This window comes from Falco cherrug, chromosome 12 (assembly GCF_023634085.1).
Source record: "Falco cherrug isolate bFalChe1 chromosome 12, bFalChe1.pri, whole genome shotgun sequence".
Lineage (NCBI taxonomy): Eukaryota > Metazoa > Chordata > Aves > Falconiformes > Falconidae > Falco > Falco cherrug.
In genome coordinates this window covers 23,471,378-23,490,381 of record NC_073708.1, presented here as the reverse complement: position 1 = coordinate 23,490,381, position 19,004 = coordinate 23,471,378, and the positions used below count along the sequence as shown (strand labels likewise).

The 19,004-nt window shown below is 64.1% G+C and overlaps 2 protein-coding genes across 5 annotated transcripts in view; both read right to left on the bottom strand.

The window, feature by feature from the left end:
• Positions 1-11,220, bottom strand: part of IPO13 (importin 13) — a 32,206-nt gene extending 20,986 nt beyond the window's left edge. For 2 of the 3 annotated variants that reach the window (XM_055724726.1, XM_055724727.1), the window contains exons 1-2: positions 10,940-11,219; positions 872-1,608 (exon numbers count right to left, since the gene is read on the bottom strand). In XM_055724726.1, the coding sequence (XP_055580701.1) occupies positions 872-1,608; positions 10,940-11,008 (806 nt within the window). In that variant the 5' untranslated portion in view covers positions 11,009-11,219. Of the gene's footprint in view, positions 1-871; positions 1,609-10,939 lie in introns of all 3 variants that reach the window. The other variant, XR_008734744.1, reaches the window with a different exon arrangement.
• Positions 11,221-11,440: 220 nt separating this feature from the next.
• Positions 11,441-17,905, bottom strand: ARTN (artemin). Of its 2 annotated transcripts, XM_055724730.1 has the most exons (4): positions 17,587-17,905; positions 13,457-13,527; positions 13,141-13,330; positions 11,441-12,785 (listed from the first exon to the last, which is right to left on the bottom strand). In XM_055724730.1, exons 2-4 carry the CDS (start codon positions 13,520-13,522, stop codon positions 12,349-12,351), a joined length of 693 nt encoding a protein of 230 aa, XP_055580705.1. In that variant the 5' UTR covers positions 13,523-13,527; positions 17,587-17,905; the 3' UTR covers positions 11,441-12,348. The 2 variants fall into 2 exon arrangements, with proteins under 2 accessions (XP_055580705.1, XP_055580704.1); XM_055724729.1 differs by lacking the exon at positions 17,587-17,905 and having other exon boundaries at positions 13,457-13,647.
• Positions 17,906-19,004: the final 1,099 nt, after the last annotated feature.

The window sequence follows — 19,004 nt, the reverse complement described above, 5'->3', positions numbered from 1 at the left end:
TGGGGGCTGCACTGGCTGCCCTGACCTGAAGCCAAGGGGAGGGCCAGGGCCAGGGCTCACAACCGCAGCAGCATCTGCACCGCTGCAGAGAGCTGGAGCCTGTGCAATGCGCAGCAATGCACAGGGATGCACAGTAGCAGCAGCTCAGCCCAGCCTTCAAGGAAATCCTCCTCTTCAGGGGAAGGTTGCTAAGCAGCCAGGAGGGGATGTGGCCACAGGAACCGTAGGACTTTTCCTTCTGTGGGCACTGGTCGCAAGAGCTGACAGCAGCTCAGACATCGTGGCCAAGCAGACGAGCTCAGAGCCCCACAGCGTGGCCCTGGCAGAACCTGCCCCAGCCCCGGGCTCAGCTGCTCCAGAGGCAGCCGCAGCCACAAACAAAGGAGGAGTCCTCGGCTGGCACGAGCTGTTGGAGCCAGGAGGAGGGAGAAAACCAACAGGTCTGGTTTTATAATCTCTGCATCAAACCAGCTCCTTGGCTGGACCAGCAGCACGAGGCAGAGGAAAGTCTCTGAACAACCCTGGTAGGAGCTGGGCAACCGCTCCCAGGCCGGGTGCTGCAGGATCCGACGTGCAGAGCCAGAAGGGAGCATCCTCATCCGCTTAAGAGGAAAAGGGTGGAGATGGGCTGCAGCTGCCCAAGACTACATGGTCCTCCCAAGTCAACCATGGTGCAAAGCCTTCCAGGACCAACCACGTTAAACCAGTAGCCTCTGGCTGCTTTTAACATCTCCCACTTCCAAACCCTATCATTAGCACCACCAGGGCAGATGGCAGCTAGCAAAAAGCCTGAGGCTTTTCCTCCCCACCCTGTTCCCCCATCGATGCCCAGGAGCACCAACCCACAGCGCATGGGAGAGGCTGCCCTTACCTCTGGGCATCAGGCTGGGAAATGGCATTGACAACAGCCTCCACTGCTGTGTCAAAGAGCTCTGGGTCCTGCAGAGAGGTGAAAGCTGCCTGGATCAGGTTCTCACAGTCCATCAGCGGGATCTCCAGCTGCACCCAGCTGGAAAAGCACTTCAACACCTTCTGCTTGATGAAACCCGGGGAGTCCTGCTGCTGCAGCAGCTGCTCCAGCAAAGGGAAGACGGAGCCACACTCCTGTGCCAGGACGCTGCGTACCTGGCCCTTGCGGTACTGCGGCAGGCGGCTGGTCTGAAACTCCTCAGGCAGCACCGTCAGCAGCTCCAGCAGTGCCAGGCACCGTGCTCGCCCATCCACATTGGAGTCCTCCGCCTGGAACATGCGTACCATGTCTGCCACAGCACAGGGCCAAGCCTCTGGCATCATGCTGAGCGCCAGGGAGGCCAGCGCCACACACAGCCGGGTCAGCACGATCTTGGAACCACTGGCAAAGCGGGTGATGTGCGTGAAGAGCTGTGACTTGAGGCTCTCGTACTGGTCAGCTGGGATGTCGTTCCAGTAACGGGAGATTTTAATGTGGAGAGCACTGGCACCGAAGTACTGGATCTCAGGCACCTTGTCCATGTGGAGAAGCAGCCAGCTGAAGTGCCATGCCTGGGGGGAGACCTGCGCCTGCATCAGCCATTTCTGAGCCAAGTTCTTGTTCTCGATGTTGGGGTCGTAATACAGCTGGTGGAGAGCCTGGAAGAGAGAGGGAAGCACCCTAGATCAGCCGAGGAGCACCACTGTGGCCAGTCCCACCATGAGGAGGCTCACTGGGATGGAGCCCAGCACCCAGCTGCTGCCCTGCAAAGCCAGCTCCCCTCTCCATGTCAGCCTGTGTTAGCTGGCCTCCTTGGACTCTCGGCAAAGTGAGAACAACCTGGCAGCAGGCAAGGACCTGCAAAGTGTTCTTCCCCTCCTCCTCTCATGCTGCACTCTGGAAATTTCTTTTCCTTAGTCATCTCCCATTTTTACCTTCAATTATGCCGAACCTGCCTGCTTTCCTGATGATGTGCCATCACTGTGGTGGGTGCAGGACCACTCTGCCGCACAAGGGCTGTAAGGGACACAGCATGCCGGCACTCCTGCCTTCCACCCACTCTTAGAAAGGCGCTATGGATGCACCAGCTCTCAGAAGCATGTGCGGCCCAAAGCTTGCATCCAGAAGCCCAAGGAACACAAAAGCCACTGCAGATATCTTCATCTGTCAGGTGGTACGGAGCCCTGGCAACCCGCAGTCACTGCACTCAGGGATTATCCCTCCATGGAGTCCCTTTGAAGTATTCCCAAACCCGCCCAGATACAGCTGAGCTGGCATCTAACCCTGCCTCCTGCGACAGTCCAGGGCTGCTCACTCCATCTCTCCATATGGAGAAGGGGAACATCACTTACCTGCTCCAACAGCTTTGGGAGATCTAGTTACTGCTTTGCAGAGCTCAGATCCACGTGAACAGCCTCACACAGGCTGCAAGGCTTCAATTATATAGACCTTAAGGCCAACATTAATCAGTTATTTATTATGAGTGGGTGCAACTGGTAACCAGTGATGCCCTCTACATGGAGAGGGAGAGTGACTACCCCTTGCCTGAGCTCCATCTTTTAGCAGCATGGGTTTCTGCCTGGCACAGCACATTTCGTTTCAAATCGCTGACTGCACATGCCAGGAGCAAGGAAAAGCAATGGCATTTGTCAGGCTATCAGGCACCCGTTGCACCCCAACAGCAAATCAGAGGATGATTCCAGCAGGTGCAGAGGATTTTTTGTCCCCATCCTGGCTCCAGGTCTCAAATATCCTCCCTCCTCCCCCCTAAAAAGCTCTATGAAATTCTTGTGTAGCTCTTGTACCCAGGAGAGGATTTAAACCCTATTTTTAAGCCTCAGAGCTGGCAGCCTGGGGCACAGGAACAAGCTTCCCAAGCAAGTGCTTGTGCCTCCTGCTGCTTCCCAGCACAAGACCAAAGAGCAGTACAAAATGGCAGGAACCTTACAGAGACAGCACTGCCTGGGCCATCATTTGAAACACCTCTGTTCAAGACTTCGTGGCAGGGGAAAATGAGGATAACCTCTTTGTAAGAAAGAAAGAGGTTATGAAGTACGTCGTAGGAGATGGAGCCAGCCAGCACGGGCTGCAGAGGGACAGGCATCTGTCCTACTAAAAGACATATCCTGACACAGAAAAGGTTAACCCTAGGTAAGCAGGACATGGGGAGAGAGAGAAATCTGTCCCGACAGAGTGGCCAAGGGGAGCCCATGAGTTATCAGCAGCCAGCTGAAACCTTGTTCTGTTCCCAGTTATGTCGGAATTTTGCCCAAAGCATCGCTCAGCTGCTGGGGCAGAGGTAAGCGCTGTTATCCCCTCCTATCAAAGCAAGAATTTACTTCACTATTGAGCAGTAGCTGCAGATGTGCTAAAAGCTCAACCACTCCTGGGGGTAGGAACCTGGCTCCTACCCCTGCTTTTCTGCTAAGGACAGAGTCATGCTGCAGGAGGGCTTAAGCTGGAGCTCCCAAATATCTCCCCCATTGTTGGCTCAGTCTCTTACTTGCTCTTGTCAGAGCTTGTTGCGTATTTTCTTTCCAAAAGAAATTTCACTTGAGATTCCCAGAGTCAGTGACAGTCCACTCTTTCCCTTCCCCACTTGCTGGGCACCGTCACAAGTTGCAAAGGCGGGCAGTGGTCCCCTCTGCCTGCTCCCTAGCCTGGGACCCCTCCCCACCTCCTCCCAGCCTCTCTGTTTACACCCCCCCACATTCCCTAATTAATTGATTTCTTCTATTTTGAATAGTCTTTCTACTAATACCTAGAAAATTGTGGGAGAAAAAAATCCCTATGCATCATATATTAGGAGGCACAACGTGTACACATGCACCAGGAGCCCTAAACTCTAACCCAGTACAGATTGGCAAAGCACGGGCCTCACCATGTGTGGAGGATGGACCTGGCCTCCAGCACTGGGTTTCCAACCCACAAGCTCGGCAGCTGCTCACCTCCACTGGTTTCAGGGCTGCCGCTTCATGGTCTCACGGTGGGGAGCTGCACCGGCAGAGCACGGCACTGCGCACGCTCCGGGCACACTGAAGTGAGCCCCCAGAGCGATGTGCACATGGGCGAGCCTTACACAGCACCGCAGGTGACGGGGAGCATGGCAGCAGACAGGAGGCTGGCGTGCACAGCCTGCCCGCTGGGAAGCAGCTGTGGGCTCGTCCTCCACCTGGCTGGGGCTGCTGGCGCTGTTGGCTAAGGCCTGGTTCTGCCAGTGCCTCCAAGCAAGCAGACCCTGGTGCTGTCATGGGATTGCCCAACTGAAGGGAGAGGAGCGAGCGACCAGGCAGAGCCTAGCACAGGCTGAGGTGCAAGCACCCCCCGTGCAGCCCCAGCAGTAGAGATGTCCAGCACTATGATGGCAGCTGCGTCATAACGGCAAGGAGGCAGTGCTACGATAGATGCTCCCCTCGATGGCCACGCTGGGGAGATGTCACTGTCACTGTACTAGAAGAATGGGGAACAACTGGGTTGCGAGACCCCTCCCCAGGCAGGGTCAGCTTTCCAGCCACCACCATCCCAGCACCTCATCTGCACCCCTGAGGCTTCACCCTGCCTGCCGTCTCCACTGAGCTCTCTGGAGAGGCATCCATCGCCCAGCAACACCACTCCACAGCCCAGTTCCTCCCACTGGGAGCCTCTGGGGAGGTTTCCAGCAGAAGCCCCCAGGGACACATGCTGGAGCCTCCACTGCTCAGCACCTCGGGGAGACAGGGTGAGTGGCAAGATGACCAAGTCTAAGTTATTCAGAAGACGGACACAAAGCTGATGCTGAAGATTCATGCTGCAAGCTGTTGGAAATCAGAAGAATATTCTGGAAAAACACGGCTGCTGGCTTTCTCACCTCCCTTCCCCAAGCACCCCGAGCCTCAGAGGGAACCGCTGTGGCAGCTCCTGGCTGGAGCATGGCTGTTCCTGCCTGTGTGCAGGATGCCAGGTACAGAGGCAGGGCAGCACATGCCCTGGGGCTGCTGACAGCGTGCCCCATCTGGTGCTCTATACAACGTGGGAGAGCTTTCCAGAGGACCTCCAAGGACAAGCATCAATGCCAGCACCATTCAGCCCACCTCAAAGCAGTAGATGAAACCCGTGGGAGAAGACTAGGCACTCTCCCTCGCCTACCACCCACATTGGCTGAGTACCATCTCCTGCTGAGAGCGTGGGACAGGAGGCTGCAAGGCACCATGCCCTGCAGAAGGGTAGATGGACACCCAGCACGCTCCTCCCCAGCAAGGAAAGGCACTGTTCCCATCCCAGAGGCAGGCACCGGCACTGGCCGCTGTTTGACTTGGACATCACCGCACCCGCCAGCGCTCTCAGGCCCACCAGGAAGCGCTGGAGATGACAAGGGAAACTCATTAGTGCCAGGAGGGAAAAGCAGAAGGCATGAAATCGGGCAATGACATCTAACAGGGAGGCTTTGTGCATTCTGATTCCAACGGGTGGCTGACACCAGACCTGCCTCCTCCGCAATTAGACCTGTAACGTGAGAGCTGGTAAACAGCCTGGCTGTCAGCTCTGCCCTTTGGCCAGGGAAGGAACTTTCTCCAACGTCGGCTCTGCTGGGTTGAAAAAAATTCAGGTTTGTTATGATGGCTCTTCCCTGCTCTAAAAAGCTGTGGCCAAAGCCTCAGTTAGGCTGTAGTCACTGCAGCAGCATCAGCCCCTCAAGAGAGCCAGAAGCGAGCTGCTTTGGGGCAGGGCAGATTGCCCAAAAGGCACGGGTCAGAGGTCACTGGTCACTTCAGGAGGTAGAGGGGGACCAGTCTAAGGAGAGTTATTGCCAAAGGCCCTCGATCTTAGGTTGCGCTGCAGTATCACAAGGGAAAAGGAGCTGGTACAAGCCCAGAATCTCCCAGCCCTCACCCCTCGGAGCGTTTGCAGGGAGCCCAGAGCCCAGGCTGACTCCCTGACTGCACCATGTAAACACATTCACAGAGGGTCCCTGGCAGAGAGGTGTTGTCTCTGCCGTTCGTGGGACTGACAAGAGGAGCCCCAGATGCGTGGCTCCAGCCCCACAGAGGGGGACTGTGCTGCTTGCCATTTTTGGGCGCTCCACGGGGAGACAGGTCCCCTCCAGGGGCCAGTCTGCTTGAGCAAGCGGAGGGGACAGTAAGTACAGCCCAGAGGTCTGCATCCTGGGAGGGGAAGCAGCAAGCTGCAAAACATTCCTGTTCTGCTGTTTGCCCTGTGCCCACAGCCACAGCACACCAGGGGCAGTGGTGGCCACGGCCCCTCAGCAGCCACCAGCCTCCTTCCAGCAGGACCCCCGGGGATGTCTCCCGCTGCCCTTTCTGGCTGAACGCACTCGCACTGCCAGTGCTCCAGGCCTGCAACAGCACAGCCATTACCATGGCTCTGCCGAGCGAAGGGAACGTCATCCCTGCCCCCCCCCCGCCCCGCAGCAGCCGTCCTCCCCCTGCCATGGTGCGGCAGGCTGAGCAGCCAGCAGCCCAGGGAAGGCGGCAGCCGAAGTGCCGAGGATAGCAAATGGATGCAAAATAAAGCCATGTGTGTGCTGCCAGGCATGCTGCTCCTGCTCAAGGCACCCACACTCTGCCAGCAGTCCCAAAGAGTGGGGCTTTCCCCCCGCTCCTCTTAATAAGAAGTGCTGCCACTTCGCAGCCCCCCTTTGAGCCCAGCTTGCCCACACTGAGTCCTTGGCTGTCCGGAAGGGGCTGCAGCCCAGATGCAGCTCCGCAGCCTCAGCATCTCTCCTGCTGCTTCACTGCCAGCAGCCCTTTGCAGAGGACAGCATGGTCCCCAGCAGGGACGGGGACTATAGATGTGCACTCTCAGCGGTGGCGGCCAGGGGCCTGCGCAAGCAAAGCGTGAGCAGGACCAGAGAGGAACTTGGAGCGGAGAACCCAGGATGAGTTGCAAGGATGACCTGAACACCCCTGCTCACCATCTTGTGTTTCCACCCATCACTTCGGTGAATGAGTTCACAAGCATTTTGAGAGGGGAAACCCTGCTGGTGCCCAGGCACCAACGTCACCCATTCCTGCTCTGTAAGATGTTGGAGCCGAGATGAGACTCCAGTGATGGCCCTTAAAGGGCATAGCTGAGCCCTGGGAAACACAAGGTGCTGCCCTCCCATCCCATCACCACCATGCCACAGGAAGGAGCAAGGTGTTCAGCCAAGGCTGGCTCTAGGTGGAATCTGCTTAAACACTAAACAAGGTGACTCCTCATTTCCCTCAATTTTGCAAGAATCTCTCCTCTCGAGCCTCCTAATTTCCCCTCCCTGGCAGGGCTGCCACATCTCATGTACGTGGGTTGCCTTTAAGGAAGAAGTGGCCCAGCCACTGCCAGCAGTGCCCCAGACAGAGGGGTGCCATTCCCCCACCCTGACGTATCCATGATTCTCTGGATCAGGTTTCTGAAGGCAGGCAGTATTTTTCTGAAGAAAGCAGATGCGCTTGGGTTTCTCCTCCCCATCCTCCTGGGTGGAAAGCAGCCCCAGCAGCTGCCACATCCTCAAGGCTCAGCATCTCTGAGGAGCGGTGATCAAAGCCACCCCTCTCCCATCACAGTAGGCTCCGGATGTTAGCTCCATGACATCCCGCCTACCCATCCTGCCAGAGAGACTCTGTGCGTTCATCAAGCATCTCCAGAGAGGCACATGGCAATCTGGAAGGACCAGAAGACGCCAGACCGCTAATGTGCTAGGGAAAAGATGTCAGTGAATATTACAAACACCCCAGAGGATGGGAGGCAGGCCAAGGGAGGAAAGACCTGGAAGGAATCAGACAAAAAAAAGCGGGTGAAAGCAGGCACTTGGGAAATTCATGGAGGAATGGCACTGCCTTCTTTCTTATTTCAAAAAGGGGGGTATTGCGGGGGGCAGATTCAATTGCACTGAAAACAGGTAGAGGGTCTCGCAGTCCTCTTCTCCTGGCCAATACTGCAGTGTTAGGTGCTGCTACCCTTGACCGGGGGAGACCAGAAATACAAGGCACAAGTCCTGCTTGTGCACTACTCCTCCGAGACAGACACAGCCAGCAGGGACCTAATGTCTGCAATCAACCTTCACCAGAGCAGGGCTCATACTGCAGCAGGAGTGTCACCTCCACAGGGCAGAGTCACCCCATCACCAGGCTGTCAGTCACAGCGGGGACAGCCCTTGGGCACACAAAAGCACATGCAGGTCACAAACCAGACTGCACCGTTTAGGCATGGGGAGGCTGAGCATCCTTACAGCCTGAAGCCCTCAGCTTGCCCAGCCTTCCCTTCCCTCCCATCCCTCCAACTGCAGCAGCAGAGCCCTGCTCAGCAGCAGGTGCAGGGAAGCAGAGCCAGCCCAGAGCTGCCGGCCACCCAGCAGGTCTACAACACCATGGCCGTGCCAGCCTGCTCTAGCTGTGCTGAAGCCAGAGCAGCATCTAGGTCAGGCTCAGATGGAAACAAAAAGCAGCCGAGCAGCCCTCAGCTAGGACTGGGGGGACACTGACGCAGTAACCATACTGCAACAGCTCAGCCCCAGCACAGCCCCACTCTTTCCCTGTATCAGGGGAGAGCTCCCTATGGAAAAAAACAAAGCAAAAAAATACAGGGAGCAACTTTCAGATGGCTCTTGAAGTGCAGCACCTGAACCTGACACCCCCCTGGGAACCAAGGCAGCTGCCCGCAGCCTTTCAGACCTGATGGCTGGCAAAGGGCAGCAGTGGCCCAGCCTACAGCATCTGCACCCTCCCACCTCCCCGCAACCACTGGTCACAGCTGGAGGCATCTAACTGCCTCCCTCTGGCACAAGTCATGCTGGATAAATACAGCAATGATCCTCTTCAGCTACATGGGCACCCAGAGCCCTGCAAAACTGCAGGTGCATTTGCCCAGGACACCGCATAATAAACAGCAGGGGTACAGAAGGGTCTTCTAGGGATGTGAATCCTCTCCACAAAAACCATCAGAAGAGCATGACAGGTGCGATCTCACCAGAGACTGCCCTGGCTACAACTGCCACACATGATGACTTCTACTGCAGGTGACTTGGAGAGGCTTCGACCCTCTGACTTGAGGGATAACCAGCTCCTTACGCTGTTCCTAACCCGAGCACTTATCACTGACTCAACGTGGAGTCAAACCCTGACTTTAATTAGTATTCAGTGTTATTAATAGAGCCATGCACAAAACACGGCAGGCAGAACAGCCCAGGCCAGTAGAAGCTTCATCTATCTGCCAGCATCACCTCTGACAAAGCAGCTCTACCCACCTGCCTCCCACCAGCCCAGCTCTCAGCAAAGCGCACCTTTCCTTCGCTTTTTACCAGGAAGACTCCACAGCCCTCCCTTGAAAAGAGACACACAGGAGGGCTCTGAGCTGCTGAACCTCTGATCCCACACCGTGTTTCTCCCTCTGGGAAAGACAGTACTGCTGCCCCCATCCAGCAGCTCAGAGCCTCGCGGCCCACAGCCGCACCTTAGAGGACATCACTGAGATGGCAAAGCCTATGGAGACCCGGGAGAAGCTGGGCCGGCTGGGGGAGGGGAGACAAGCATCCTAGAGGGCATCTTTGCCTCCTCCCAAGCAGCAGAAGACTAAAACCAGAGCAGTGTGCTGAGAGCGAGCTGCCTCTCAGCACAGCCCCACCTCACCCAGCCAGCGCCAGATGCCCCCTGCCCTGGCACTGCCCACCCTTCCCGGGCAAGTGTGTGCTTCATTGTTGGTGCAAACAAAGGAGCGGTTTGTGTCTGCCGAAGAGAAAGGAAGTCGGAGGAAAAATCATCCAGCAGCCCTGGATATATGCAGATTAAGCTGCAGAAGGTTGCATTAATGTAGCATTTTCCAGACATCAGTTAATCCCCCCAGCCACGCTCTGTCGCTGTCTCCCTGGAAGAGGTGGGCTGTGTCTCACCTGCGGCCACAAAGGTAACCCAGTGCCCAGGTAGACCTGACATCCCTGACCCGACACCCCCCACAAGGCCGAGCAAGCTGCTGGGGAGGGACGGGTGTGAAACACAAGCCATGTGCCCACCGGCACACCCATGGGCATTGCTTTGGCAAGGAACTCAATCTATTCTTATCGAGGAAAAATGAGGACACTGGGATTCCCACTAGCTGTCTGGGGACCGAACTATGGATTGACAGGCTTGTTGGTCTTTGAGCGGCTGTCTGGCTACAGGGTGAGTGGAAGGGAGAAGCTCTCCATTGCTGTTTGCCCTTCAGGGATGCAGCCTCGGCTGCCCTGCCCCCATCACCCCCAAGCTGGCAGAAGGGACAGGTTTTTTCGCTCGGCTGCCTCCCCGGGTGCTGGCTGGGGTGCCCTGCTCGGCCTCCATGATGAACCCCAGGTCACACGGGGCTGCCTGGGGCTCTTCCCAGCAGCAGCGTGATGCCAGCAGGCCTCAGTCTGCAGTGGTCATTCCCTGGATACCAGGTTTTGGCAATCATGACCTTGGTCCTCTCACCCTGCAGCTGCTTAGCAGGACCTCAAGCATCAGCAGGAGCAGGGGTGCTCGATTCCAGGTTCAGAAAGGCACCGCTGGGCCATCTGCCCTCTGAAGGCTTTTCCCAGCTGTAATTCCTAGCACCTGCTGAGAGTCCCTTCCCTGCCTGATGGAGACACTGACCATGTCGAGCATCACACCGATGCCGCTGGTCCCGCGGCCGGGACAGACCCGCAGGCTCTCCCAGCCCGGCGCTGCAGCACGGCGACCCAGCGGCCGCCCGCCGGAGGCACAACTCCTCCCTCCCGCTCCCATTTCTGCCACATCATTTTCCCGGCCCGGGCTGCCCGGCCGCACCGGGCCCGGCGGCTCCACCTCCCGCGCCGCGCACCGGACCCCCCGGGCGCGCAGGCGGGTCCCCGCCGCCCCCGTGCGGGCAGGGCACCGGGCACGCCGACACCCCCGCCCCCGCGGCCGGCACCGCCGCGCAAGGTGCCCCCCCCCGCCCCCCCCCGCGGCAGCATGAGCATCCCGCGCCCGCGGTCACCCGCCTCGCCAACGCCGCGGGCGGGCCGGGGGCTCGGGGCGGCGGGCCCACCTTCTCTACGTTCTCCACGGTGAAGTCGAGGCCCTGCGGCGGCGGCGGCGCCTCCGCCCTCCGCTCCATGGCTGCGGCGGCGCTCAGGAGGCGGCGGCGGCGGGCGGGCGACAGCGGCGGCGCACGGGCAGCCGCATCGCGGCGGGACCCGCCTCCCCGCCCCGACGAGGGCGGCGGCACCGGCGCGGCGGGCAGCGGCGGTCGGGCCGGGAGGCGCCCGAGGGACGCCCCGAGCGGCACCGCCTCCCCGCTCCGCTCCGGCACCGCCACGCCCCGCTGCCCCGCAGGCGCGGCCGGGCAGCCCGGGACCTGCCGCAGCGCCGCGCCGCACGCCGGGAGCGGTAGTCCCGGCCCACGCGCGGCCCCTGCCGGGCACCGGGAGCCGCCCCCGCCCCCCACGGGCAGCGCCGGCGGGGGCCCCGCTCAGCACGGCCCCCAGCCTCCCGCTGCCAGCCCCGGGCACCCCCCATCGCGGGCACGGACAGGAGTTGGACGCGCAGCCCATCGCTTTATTGCTACGGGAAAAGGCGACTGTACAAAAATAGAGCTTATCCCTCCCATTTTACAAATAATAGAAAAAGGGGGCGGGGGGCACGGGGCGCCGGGGCGCTGCCCAGGGCTTCACGGCAGCGCTGGGGTTAAATTAACGCGGCCCCCGGGGGCCCAAAGTCATAAATAGGAGCTGCCGCTCGAGAACAATAAATAAATAATTTAGAGTAATAAATAGTTTAGTGCCGCAGCATGGTGGGGGCTGCGGGGGGGCCCTGCCACCCCCCTGGGAGCCGGGCAGGGGTCCCAGTGAGTGCCTGTGCCCCACCGGAGCACTGAGGGCTGCCGCCAGCCCCGGTGGGTGCAGGTCCCCCACCCTGTGCGCTGGTGTGGTTTGGCTGGCCCCGCTGCACTCCTGTCCTCGGGGATGCTCCCGCCCTGCAGGGCAGCTCCGGCCACCACCAGCCCCAGGGTGCCCGAGGGGACAGGAGGTTTTGCTCCTCTTCTGTCCCACTCTGAAGCTTGGGTGACACTTGGACCCGGCTACCCTAAAGCAGGGAGTGCCAGAGCAGCAGTCCAAGCAGGGTGCAGCCAAGCTGGGCACTGCTGGCGGACACTGGGCTGGCAGGCCTCTGCCAGCAGCAGGGATGCTCCATACCTGCTCCAGCTCCTCTCCCAGGGTTGAGCCGGGGTGCACCCAGGCAGGACCCTGGCAGCACCAGCTGCATGGCACCGAGCAGGAGGGGGCTTGGCTGCCCATCCCCTGTCATGGCTCCATTTCGTCCCTCGTGGCCACGTAAAACCAGGGGCACCAGCCTCTGCCAGACCATTCCTCTGAGCGCCGGTGCAACTGAGCGTGGCAAACTAGGGTCTGTCACCAAGCATCGAGCCAGGGCTGAGCTGAGCTGGTGGCCCCCTCCTCAACCAATGCATCTGCATTCGGCTGCTGAGAGCTTCTCCACCGTCTGCCATGTGTTCTGCACATCCATGAAGGAGACAGCCTCGTAGCGGGTGGGCCGGCAGCAGGGGTGGCTGAGGACCCGCTCCTGCGGCCCCGGGGTGATGAGCTGCTGCCGCAGCAGGCTGCCCAGCGTCAGGTCGTAGTTGCTGCGTGCTCGGTGGCAGGACCCACTGCAGTACTTGAAAAGCACAATCTCGTCCGAGTTGAAGCCCAAGCCCAGGTCGCGCACCTTCACCATCAGGTTGCGGATGTGGCAGTTGCGCCCACGGGCTGCCCGTAAGGGTTTCCCTGACCCCTTCTTGTTTTTGCTGGTCCCCGGCGGTGAGCGCTCAGCACGCAGCAGCAGGTCCTCCACCAGCTCTGTGGTGCCCGGGCCACCCGTCGTCATGTTGTCCCCTGCACAGAGGGGACAGCAGTGTCAGACCCCACCCCGCGCTCACTGCCCTCCTGGGGCCTGCTGAGCCTGCCCATCCCCCGTTGTGCCCTGCAGACCCCTCCTGACCACCACACCACAGCACTGGCTGGATGCCTGCAGGGCAGCGGTACAGATGGGTGCCCAGGAAAGCATCTTCTCATTCCCTGGGCTCTGCCATCATCCCCAGCATGAAGCACCCCACATGTCCCCCACCACCAGCCTGGCCCCGATGTGCAGAGGCAGCCCTGTGTGGGCTGGGGCTCCCCACAGCAGCTCCCAAACCACCCACGCTCAGGGCTACCATGCCCAGGCTGGGGGTCCTGCCCCAACACGCACCGTACAGCTGGCTCCAGGCAGCGGTGAGCGGTACCTCCACGCCATCCTCCACAGCTGGGCTGGCGGTGGCCATGCCCCGCGGCGTGGGGGCTGTGTCCAGCGTCTCATTGCAGTGTGGGGTTTGCAGAGTGCCCGTGGCCAGCCCGGCCAGCAGTGAGAGGATGGTAAGAAGCTTCCACAATGTCCCCTCCTGCAACAAGGCACAGCACAGTGGCATGAACCCTGACCAGAGTTCCCCCACCAGGGACAAAGCTCCATGAGCTGGGGATGGGGATGTGTGGTCCCGGCCATCATGGCCAGCCAGGCCTGGGCTCACCTTGGGCTGCAGGTGCGTGGTGGGTCCTGCAGGTCTCGGCTCTGGTGGCCCTGCTCGCTGCTCCATGCTGGCTGCAAGCGCAGAGATGGGGGTCAGTGTCCATGCGAAGGGGATGGAGTGGGCATCGAGCGGGCTGCCTGGGAGCGACACACCTCTTCCCTGCCCCTGACAAGCATGGATCCCCTCCCTCACCCCCCAGCACTCCATAACACCTCCTGCACCCCATGCATGACCCCCCCCTCCATCTCCTTCCCGCACAGCCAAGCACCCTCATCACCCTGTGCACCCCTTCCAAGAGATTTCGCAGCTGGGGTGGCCCAGCCTGTACCCAGCACCTCTCCTCAGGGGGATGCAGCCACCTCCTTGCACGAGCGGCCTGGGATGCCAGGCTGGGCCGTGAAGCAGTGGCTGGGGCTGGGAGTGCCGCGGAGGGGGGGGCGGGGGGGGCCTTTCCCATGGCCCTTCCCTGGGAATGTTTTTCTTGCTTGCGGTGGGAGCCTGACCTTGGAAACTCCAAATCCATTAGCACAGGCTCCTCGGGTGCAGCCACCCCCTGACCCTGCACTGGCTCCCCAGCCCGCTGCCTGCGCCAAGCTGGGACACGCAGCCCCAGAGCTGCCCGGGTGAGTGGGACCGCAAGGGGCATGATGGGCAGGCAGGTCCCGTGGGGACATGGCAGGGCACAGGCCACCACACTGGGCTCACCTCAACACCACTGCCCAGCGTCCACTGCCCTGACACACACAGGGAGTTCAGTCCCCGCTGTGCATGGTCCCAGCCGAGCAGCGAGTGCGGTCTTGGGGGAACCCGTGCCACCTGTGCCACCTCCTTCCCCAGCTCCCCAGGGGTGCAGGGAGGCCCCTGTGTCCCAAGCCAGGATCCCCGGGCTCCCAAGGAGGCTTGAACCCTCCTTGGCCCATCTGCCAGATCCCCTGTCTCTCAGGCCAGAACTGTCCCCTTGGAGCTCGGTGACACCCTGCAACAGGAAGTTTGCCCGTCCCCTCCATGGCTTTGCCCTGGCATGGCCCAGGTGCTTCTAGTAAAGCTAGGAAGGGACACGCCAAGGAGAGCGCTCCTGGGAAAGAAATGAAGGGACACAGCTGGGTACTGCTGGGACAAGGACACAAAAGCCATTTCCCCAGTCCCCCCAGCATCTCAGGGGATGGTCCCCAAGCCTCGATTGCCGCATCTGGTGCCACCCCGCACTGGCCACACCGTGGCAAGGGGCTGTGATGGGCACTGCTAGGCCCATGTGCTTCCTGCAGGGGCCGTGCACCAGGCAGGATGCGTCCCCGGTGCAGGCAGGGCTGGCACCGGGCCCCCCGGCCGGGCCAGCCGCCACGGCCTGGCCAAGCACAGCCCACGCAGCACGTCGCTCCCGTGGCGGCCCGTGGCCCCGCGCCAGCCTCTGCCTCCAGGTCATGGTTTTCCCAGGCCGGCACCCCCGGAGGGGCCAGGCGAGGGTCCCCGCGCCCCGCTGGGAGGGGAAGGCCCCCCCCCGGTCCCCACTCCCGCGGCCGGCCGCCCCGCCGCGGCCCCTCGGCCCCAGCATCCCGGCGGGACGGGACGGGACGGGACGGGACGGAATAGGACGGGACGGAGCAGCGGTGCAGTTCAGGCTTCTCCCGTCCGGCGGCAGCACGGCCCCGGGCTGTGCGGCGGGAGCGCTGCCGGCGCGGCGCCGGGCGAGGGCAGCCTCCCTTCGCCCCCGGGAGCCCCGGAGCCGGGGCTACGGATGCGGCCCGCCGGCGTCTCCGCAGCACGGAGTCCCGGCCCCGGGGGCAGCTCCCCGAGAGCGCAACCCGCAGCCCGCGCCGGCTCCGCAACTCCTCTCGGCCCCTGCTTTCCCCCAGCACCGGCAGGGCTGAGCCAAGCTCCGGGGCACCCCACGGGGATGCCAGATCCGCACCCCACCCCCGGCAGACCCCCAACTCCCGCATGTGGGTGGCGGGATCTGGCTGGGGTCTGCCCCTGCCACCCCTGCAAGAGCCCAGCTGGGCCATTAACAGGCACAGGAGCCCTTTCCAGGGTCAGGATCAGGCCCATCAATGCGAGGACCTGCCTGACCCCCGGCCACACGTGTGCTGCACCTGGGGGCTGAGCACCAGCGTGTTGGGGTAATTCCCGCGCCGGTCACCCCACGCCCACCCGTGCAGAGCCCCGGTGGGAGCCCCCCCGCTGCCCACAGGGCAGCGGGGAGCGGCTGCCCCCTGGGCTGCCCCGGGCCCCCGGGGGCGGCAGGAGCCACACGCGAAGCACATCCACGGCGCGCCCGTGCGTGCCCCAGCGCTGGGTGGTGGTCTGAGCTCGTACAGTGGCCGCTTTTGGGAGGGGGCTATGCTCGGGCGCCGCTCGGCGCTGCTTGCCGTGCCAGCCCTGCAGCCGCGGGTCCTGCCGGGCAGCGTGGGGAGATGCCCGGAGACCCCCACGGGCACCTGCGGGCACGGGTGCAGCCGGCGGAGGCCCGGCATCCCGCCGCGCTGCCCCGGCAGGAGAAGTGAGGGGGGGATCAGACATCGACCCCACGTGTGACGCGGCGCTGGCAGCCGCCCCGCAAACCCGCGGGAGGCCGGAGCCGGACACGTGGGGCACACGGGCGCCACCAGACTCGGCCCCAGCCGGCAAAAGCAGAGCCGGGGGGCGCCGGCAGCGCCGGCCCGCGCACCCCCGTCCCGGGGCTCTCCCCCGCCCACCGCCCGGGCAGCCGGGCCACAGACCTGCCCGACGTGCCCACGGGGCCGGTGCGGGAGCCCGGGGGCAAAGGCGGGCGAGACCGTCCCTATGCCGCTCGGGCGCCCGCGGCGGGGTTCCGCCTCTCCCCGCCCGGGCAGGGAATCCCGGCCCCGCCGCGCTTCCCACCGCCGGAGCCGCCGGGCGGGGACCTGCCCGGGGGCGGCCCGAGCCCCTTCACCGCCCCGCAGGTATTGCCGGGGGGGCGGGCGGCGAAACGGCCCCCCCGCCGTCCTCCCCGCAGCTCCGGTACGAGCCGCCGCCGAGGCCCGGCGCCGCCGGCAGGCTGGGGCGGACGCTGCCGCCCGCCGCCCCGGCCCGCACTCACCGTGCCCGCGGCGGGGACCATCCCCCGGGCCGCCGCCGCCCCGCATCGCCTCCACTCCCCGCCGCCCCCCGCCGCCCGCCGCCGCCGCGCCGGGGCGGGGCGCGGGCGGGGGCCGGCGCTGCCCTGACGGCACCGGCTCCCGCCGCTGCTCCCGGTGCCGCTGCCGGTGCCGCTCCCGCTGAGCCTCGGGGTGCGGGTCCCGGGCACGGTGCGCCTCGGGGTGCGGTGCCCGTGCTGGCGGGCGGGCGCGCAGTGCGGGGCAGCGGCGGCTCCATCCCGCTCCCGCCGCCGTCGCCGGTGTCAAATTCCAGCCGCCGTCACCTGACCGGCGGGGCGGGCACCGACACCGGCACCGGGAGCCCGAGCCGCCCCGGCACCAGGATCCCAACCGGCATCCCGACCCGCCCCGCCCCGCAGCGGCACCGGGACCGCCCCGGGACCAGGACAGCGCAGGGATCCCGCCGGCAGCAGGAGCCGCAGCCCGACCCCGCGTCAGCACCGGCTCCGCGCCGCCGCCGAGCCTCTGTGGAGACTCGCACCGCCGCCGGGACCGGCACCGGGACCCCCGGCGGCACTCGGCCCCCGCCAGCACCACCTGCCCGCCGGCCGACCCCCGGGACAGGCGGACGGGCAGACGGACACGCAGCCCGGACGGACGGACGCCCCCGGAGCGGGGCTCCCTGCCCCGACAGCCCGGTCACGGCGCTGCCGGGACGGACAAACGGGCACCCCTGGGCCCGAGTTCAGCCCTGCACGGAGCGCTCCGGGAGCGGTGCCCCACGGGGACCCCACGCCCGGCGGCGGGGGCACAGAGCCCCGCGCTGACCCCTCGCATGCAGCGGGCCGCCGTACGGGGTGGGGGGGCAGGGCGGGGGCCGTCCCGGCAGCGCCTGGGCCGCGGCGGGGCTGGCCGGCGTCCCACGCACCCCGAGCCGCCGCGGGCCACCGGTGTGCCTGGCGTGCACGTCCCTCGCCGGAGGAGGAGTCCGGCCTCCCCGCCCGGCCTCCCAGCCCGCCCGCGCCCCGCGGCCAGGTCCACCCCGGCAGGGCCACCCGCCGCCGGGCTCCTTACCTCCGCCGTCTCCCTGCCTCCCTCCGCCGGGGCCGTCGCAGGCCCCGGGGACATGGGGGCCGGCTGGCGAGCCGAGCCGAGCCCGTGCGAGTCCTTACGTCACCGCCCAGGGCCCTCCACGTCCATCCCGGGGCTCTCGAGTGCTCCTTGCAAACGTGCCAAATCCCAGGGCCGCCTCCGCTCGGCCCCGCTTCACACGTGCTCCCCCGGCCGGAGCCGGCGGCCGGGGCACAGCCCAGGCTCCCCCCCGGGGCCAGCCCTCGCGGCCCGCCGGCCCCCCGGGCCCTGCCTGCGGCGGGCGGGCGGGTGCGCGCCCCGGGCCGCCCCCTGCCCCGCCATCTGCCCCGAGCGCGGCCTCCCCGGGCTTATATAACTCCCCGCCTGGAGCGGGGCCAGCGCCTCGCTCGCCGGCTGTGCCGCGGCCGCACGCCGGCCTCGGGTTGCCCCTGGGGTCTTGCCCCGGACCCCGCGCCCCCCGGCTGGCGGCGGCGTCCCCCGCTGCTCGGCAGCCCGGGCCCCCAGGCCCCGAGGGCCGGCCGGGAAGTGCGAGCCACCGGCGGGGCCGGCAGCCTCGTCCCGTCCCGTCTCGTCGGATTATCCGTCGCCGGGCTGACAGCTCCCGCGGCACCGCCGGCCGGGCAGCCCGCGGCTGCTGCCCCTGCCCTGGCACGGCACCGCCCGGCCCCGGTCCCACCCCGCTCCCGGCACCGGCGGTGTGGCCGAGCCTGCGGTCGCGGGTGGCTTCACACCCACTGGCTGGAGCGCGCGGGAGCGTGGGCTCTGCCCCCCGTGATGCCCCCATGGCAGCGGGGATACCCTGGGCACCTTGGCCCAGCAGAGGTTTGGAGGGTCCCTGGGGTGGGGAGTCAGCTGGGGATGGGGAACAGGATCCTGTGCTTTGCAGGGCTGTTGGAGAGTATCCATGCAAGTGGCAGGTCCTGCTCCAGGTTGCCTGGCTGTCCCTGTGGGGCTAGGACTGGCCACAGCCCTGCCACTGCAGGGAGAGATGCCCAGGAGGGCTGCGATGGAGGGGGGGAGGGCTGCCGCCACCAGAGACAGCCCTCGGGGCTTGGAGACATCCCCAGGGGATACCCCATCCCCTCCCACCTTCCCTATGAGTTGGGCTGGTCCTCATGTCCCCAGGGCACAGCCAGGAGCCGCTGTGGGTGTGATGCTGGTGGTAGGCAGGGGGCTGTGTGGGGCACGGCACAGGGGGGATATCCAGGGAACCCCATACAGGTGGGCCCACAGTGTCCCCAGTCCCCTGAAAGGGGTGGCTGTGCAAAGCCTGACCTCTGTCCCCTTCCAGGTGTGCCCCCTTTGTGGCTGCTACACCAGACACCTGAGGGTCCTGACTCCCTGTTCTGCCCCTGGTCCTTGTCCTGGGAGACGTTACTCCGCTGCTGCTGTCAGTCCCA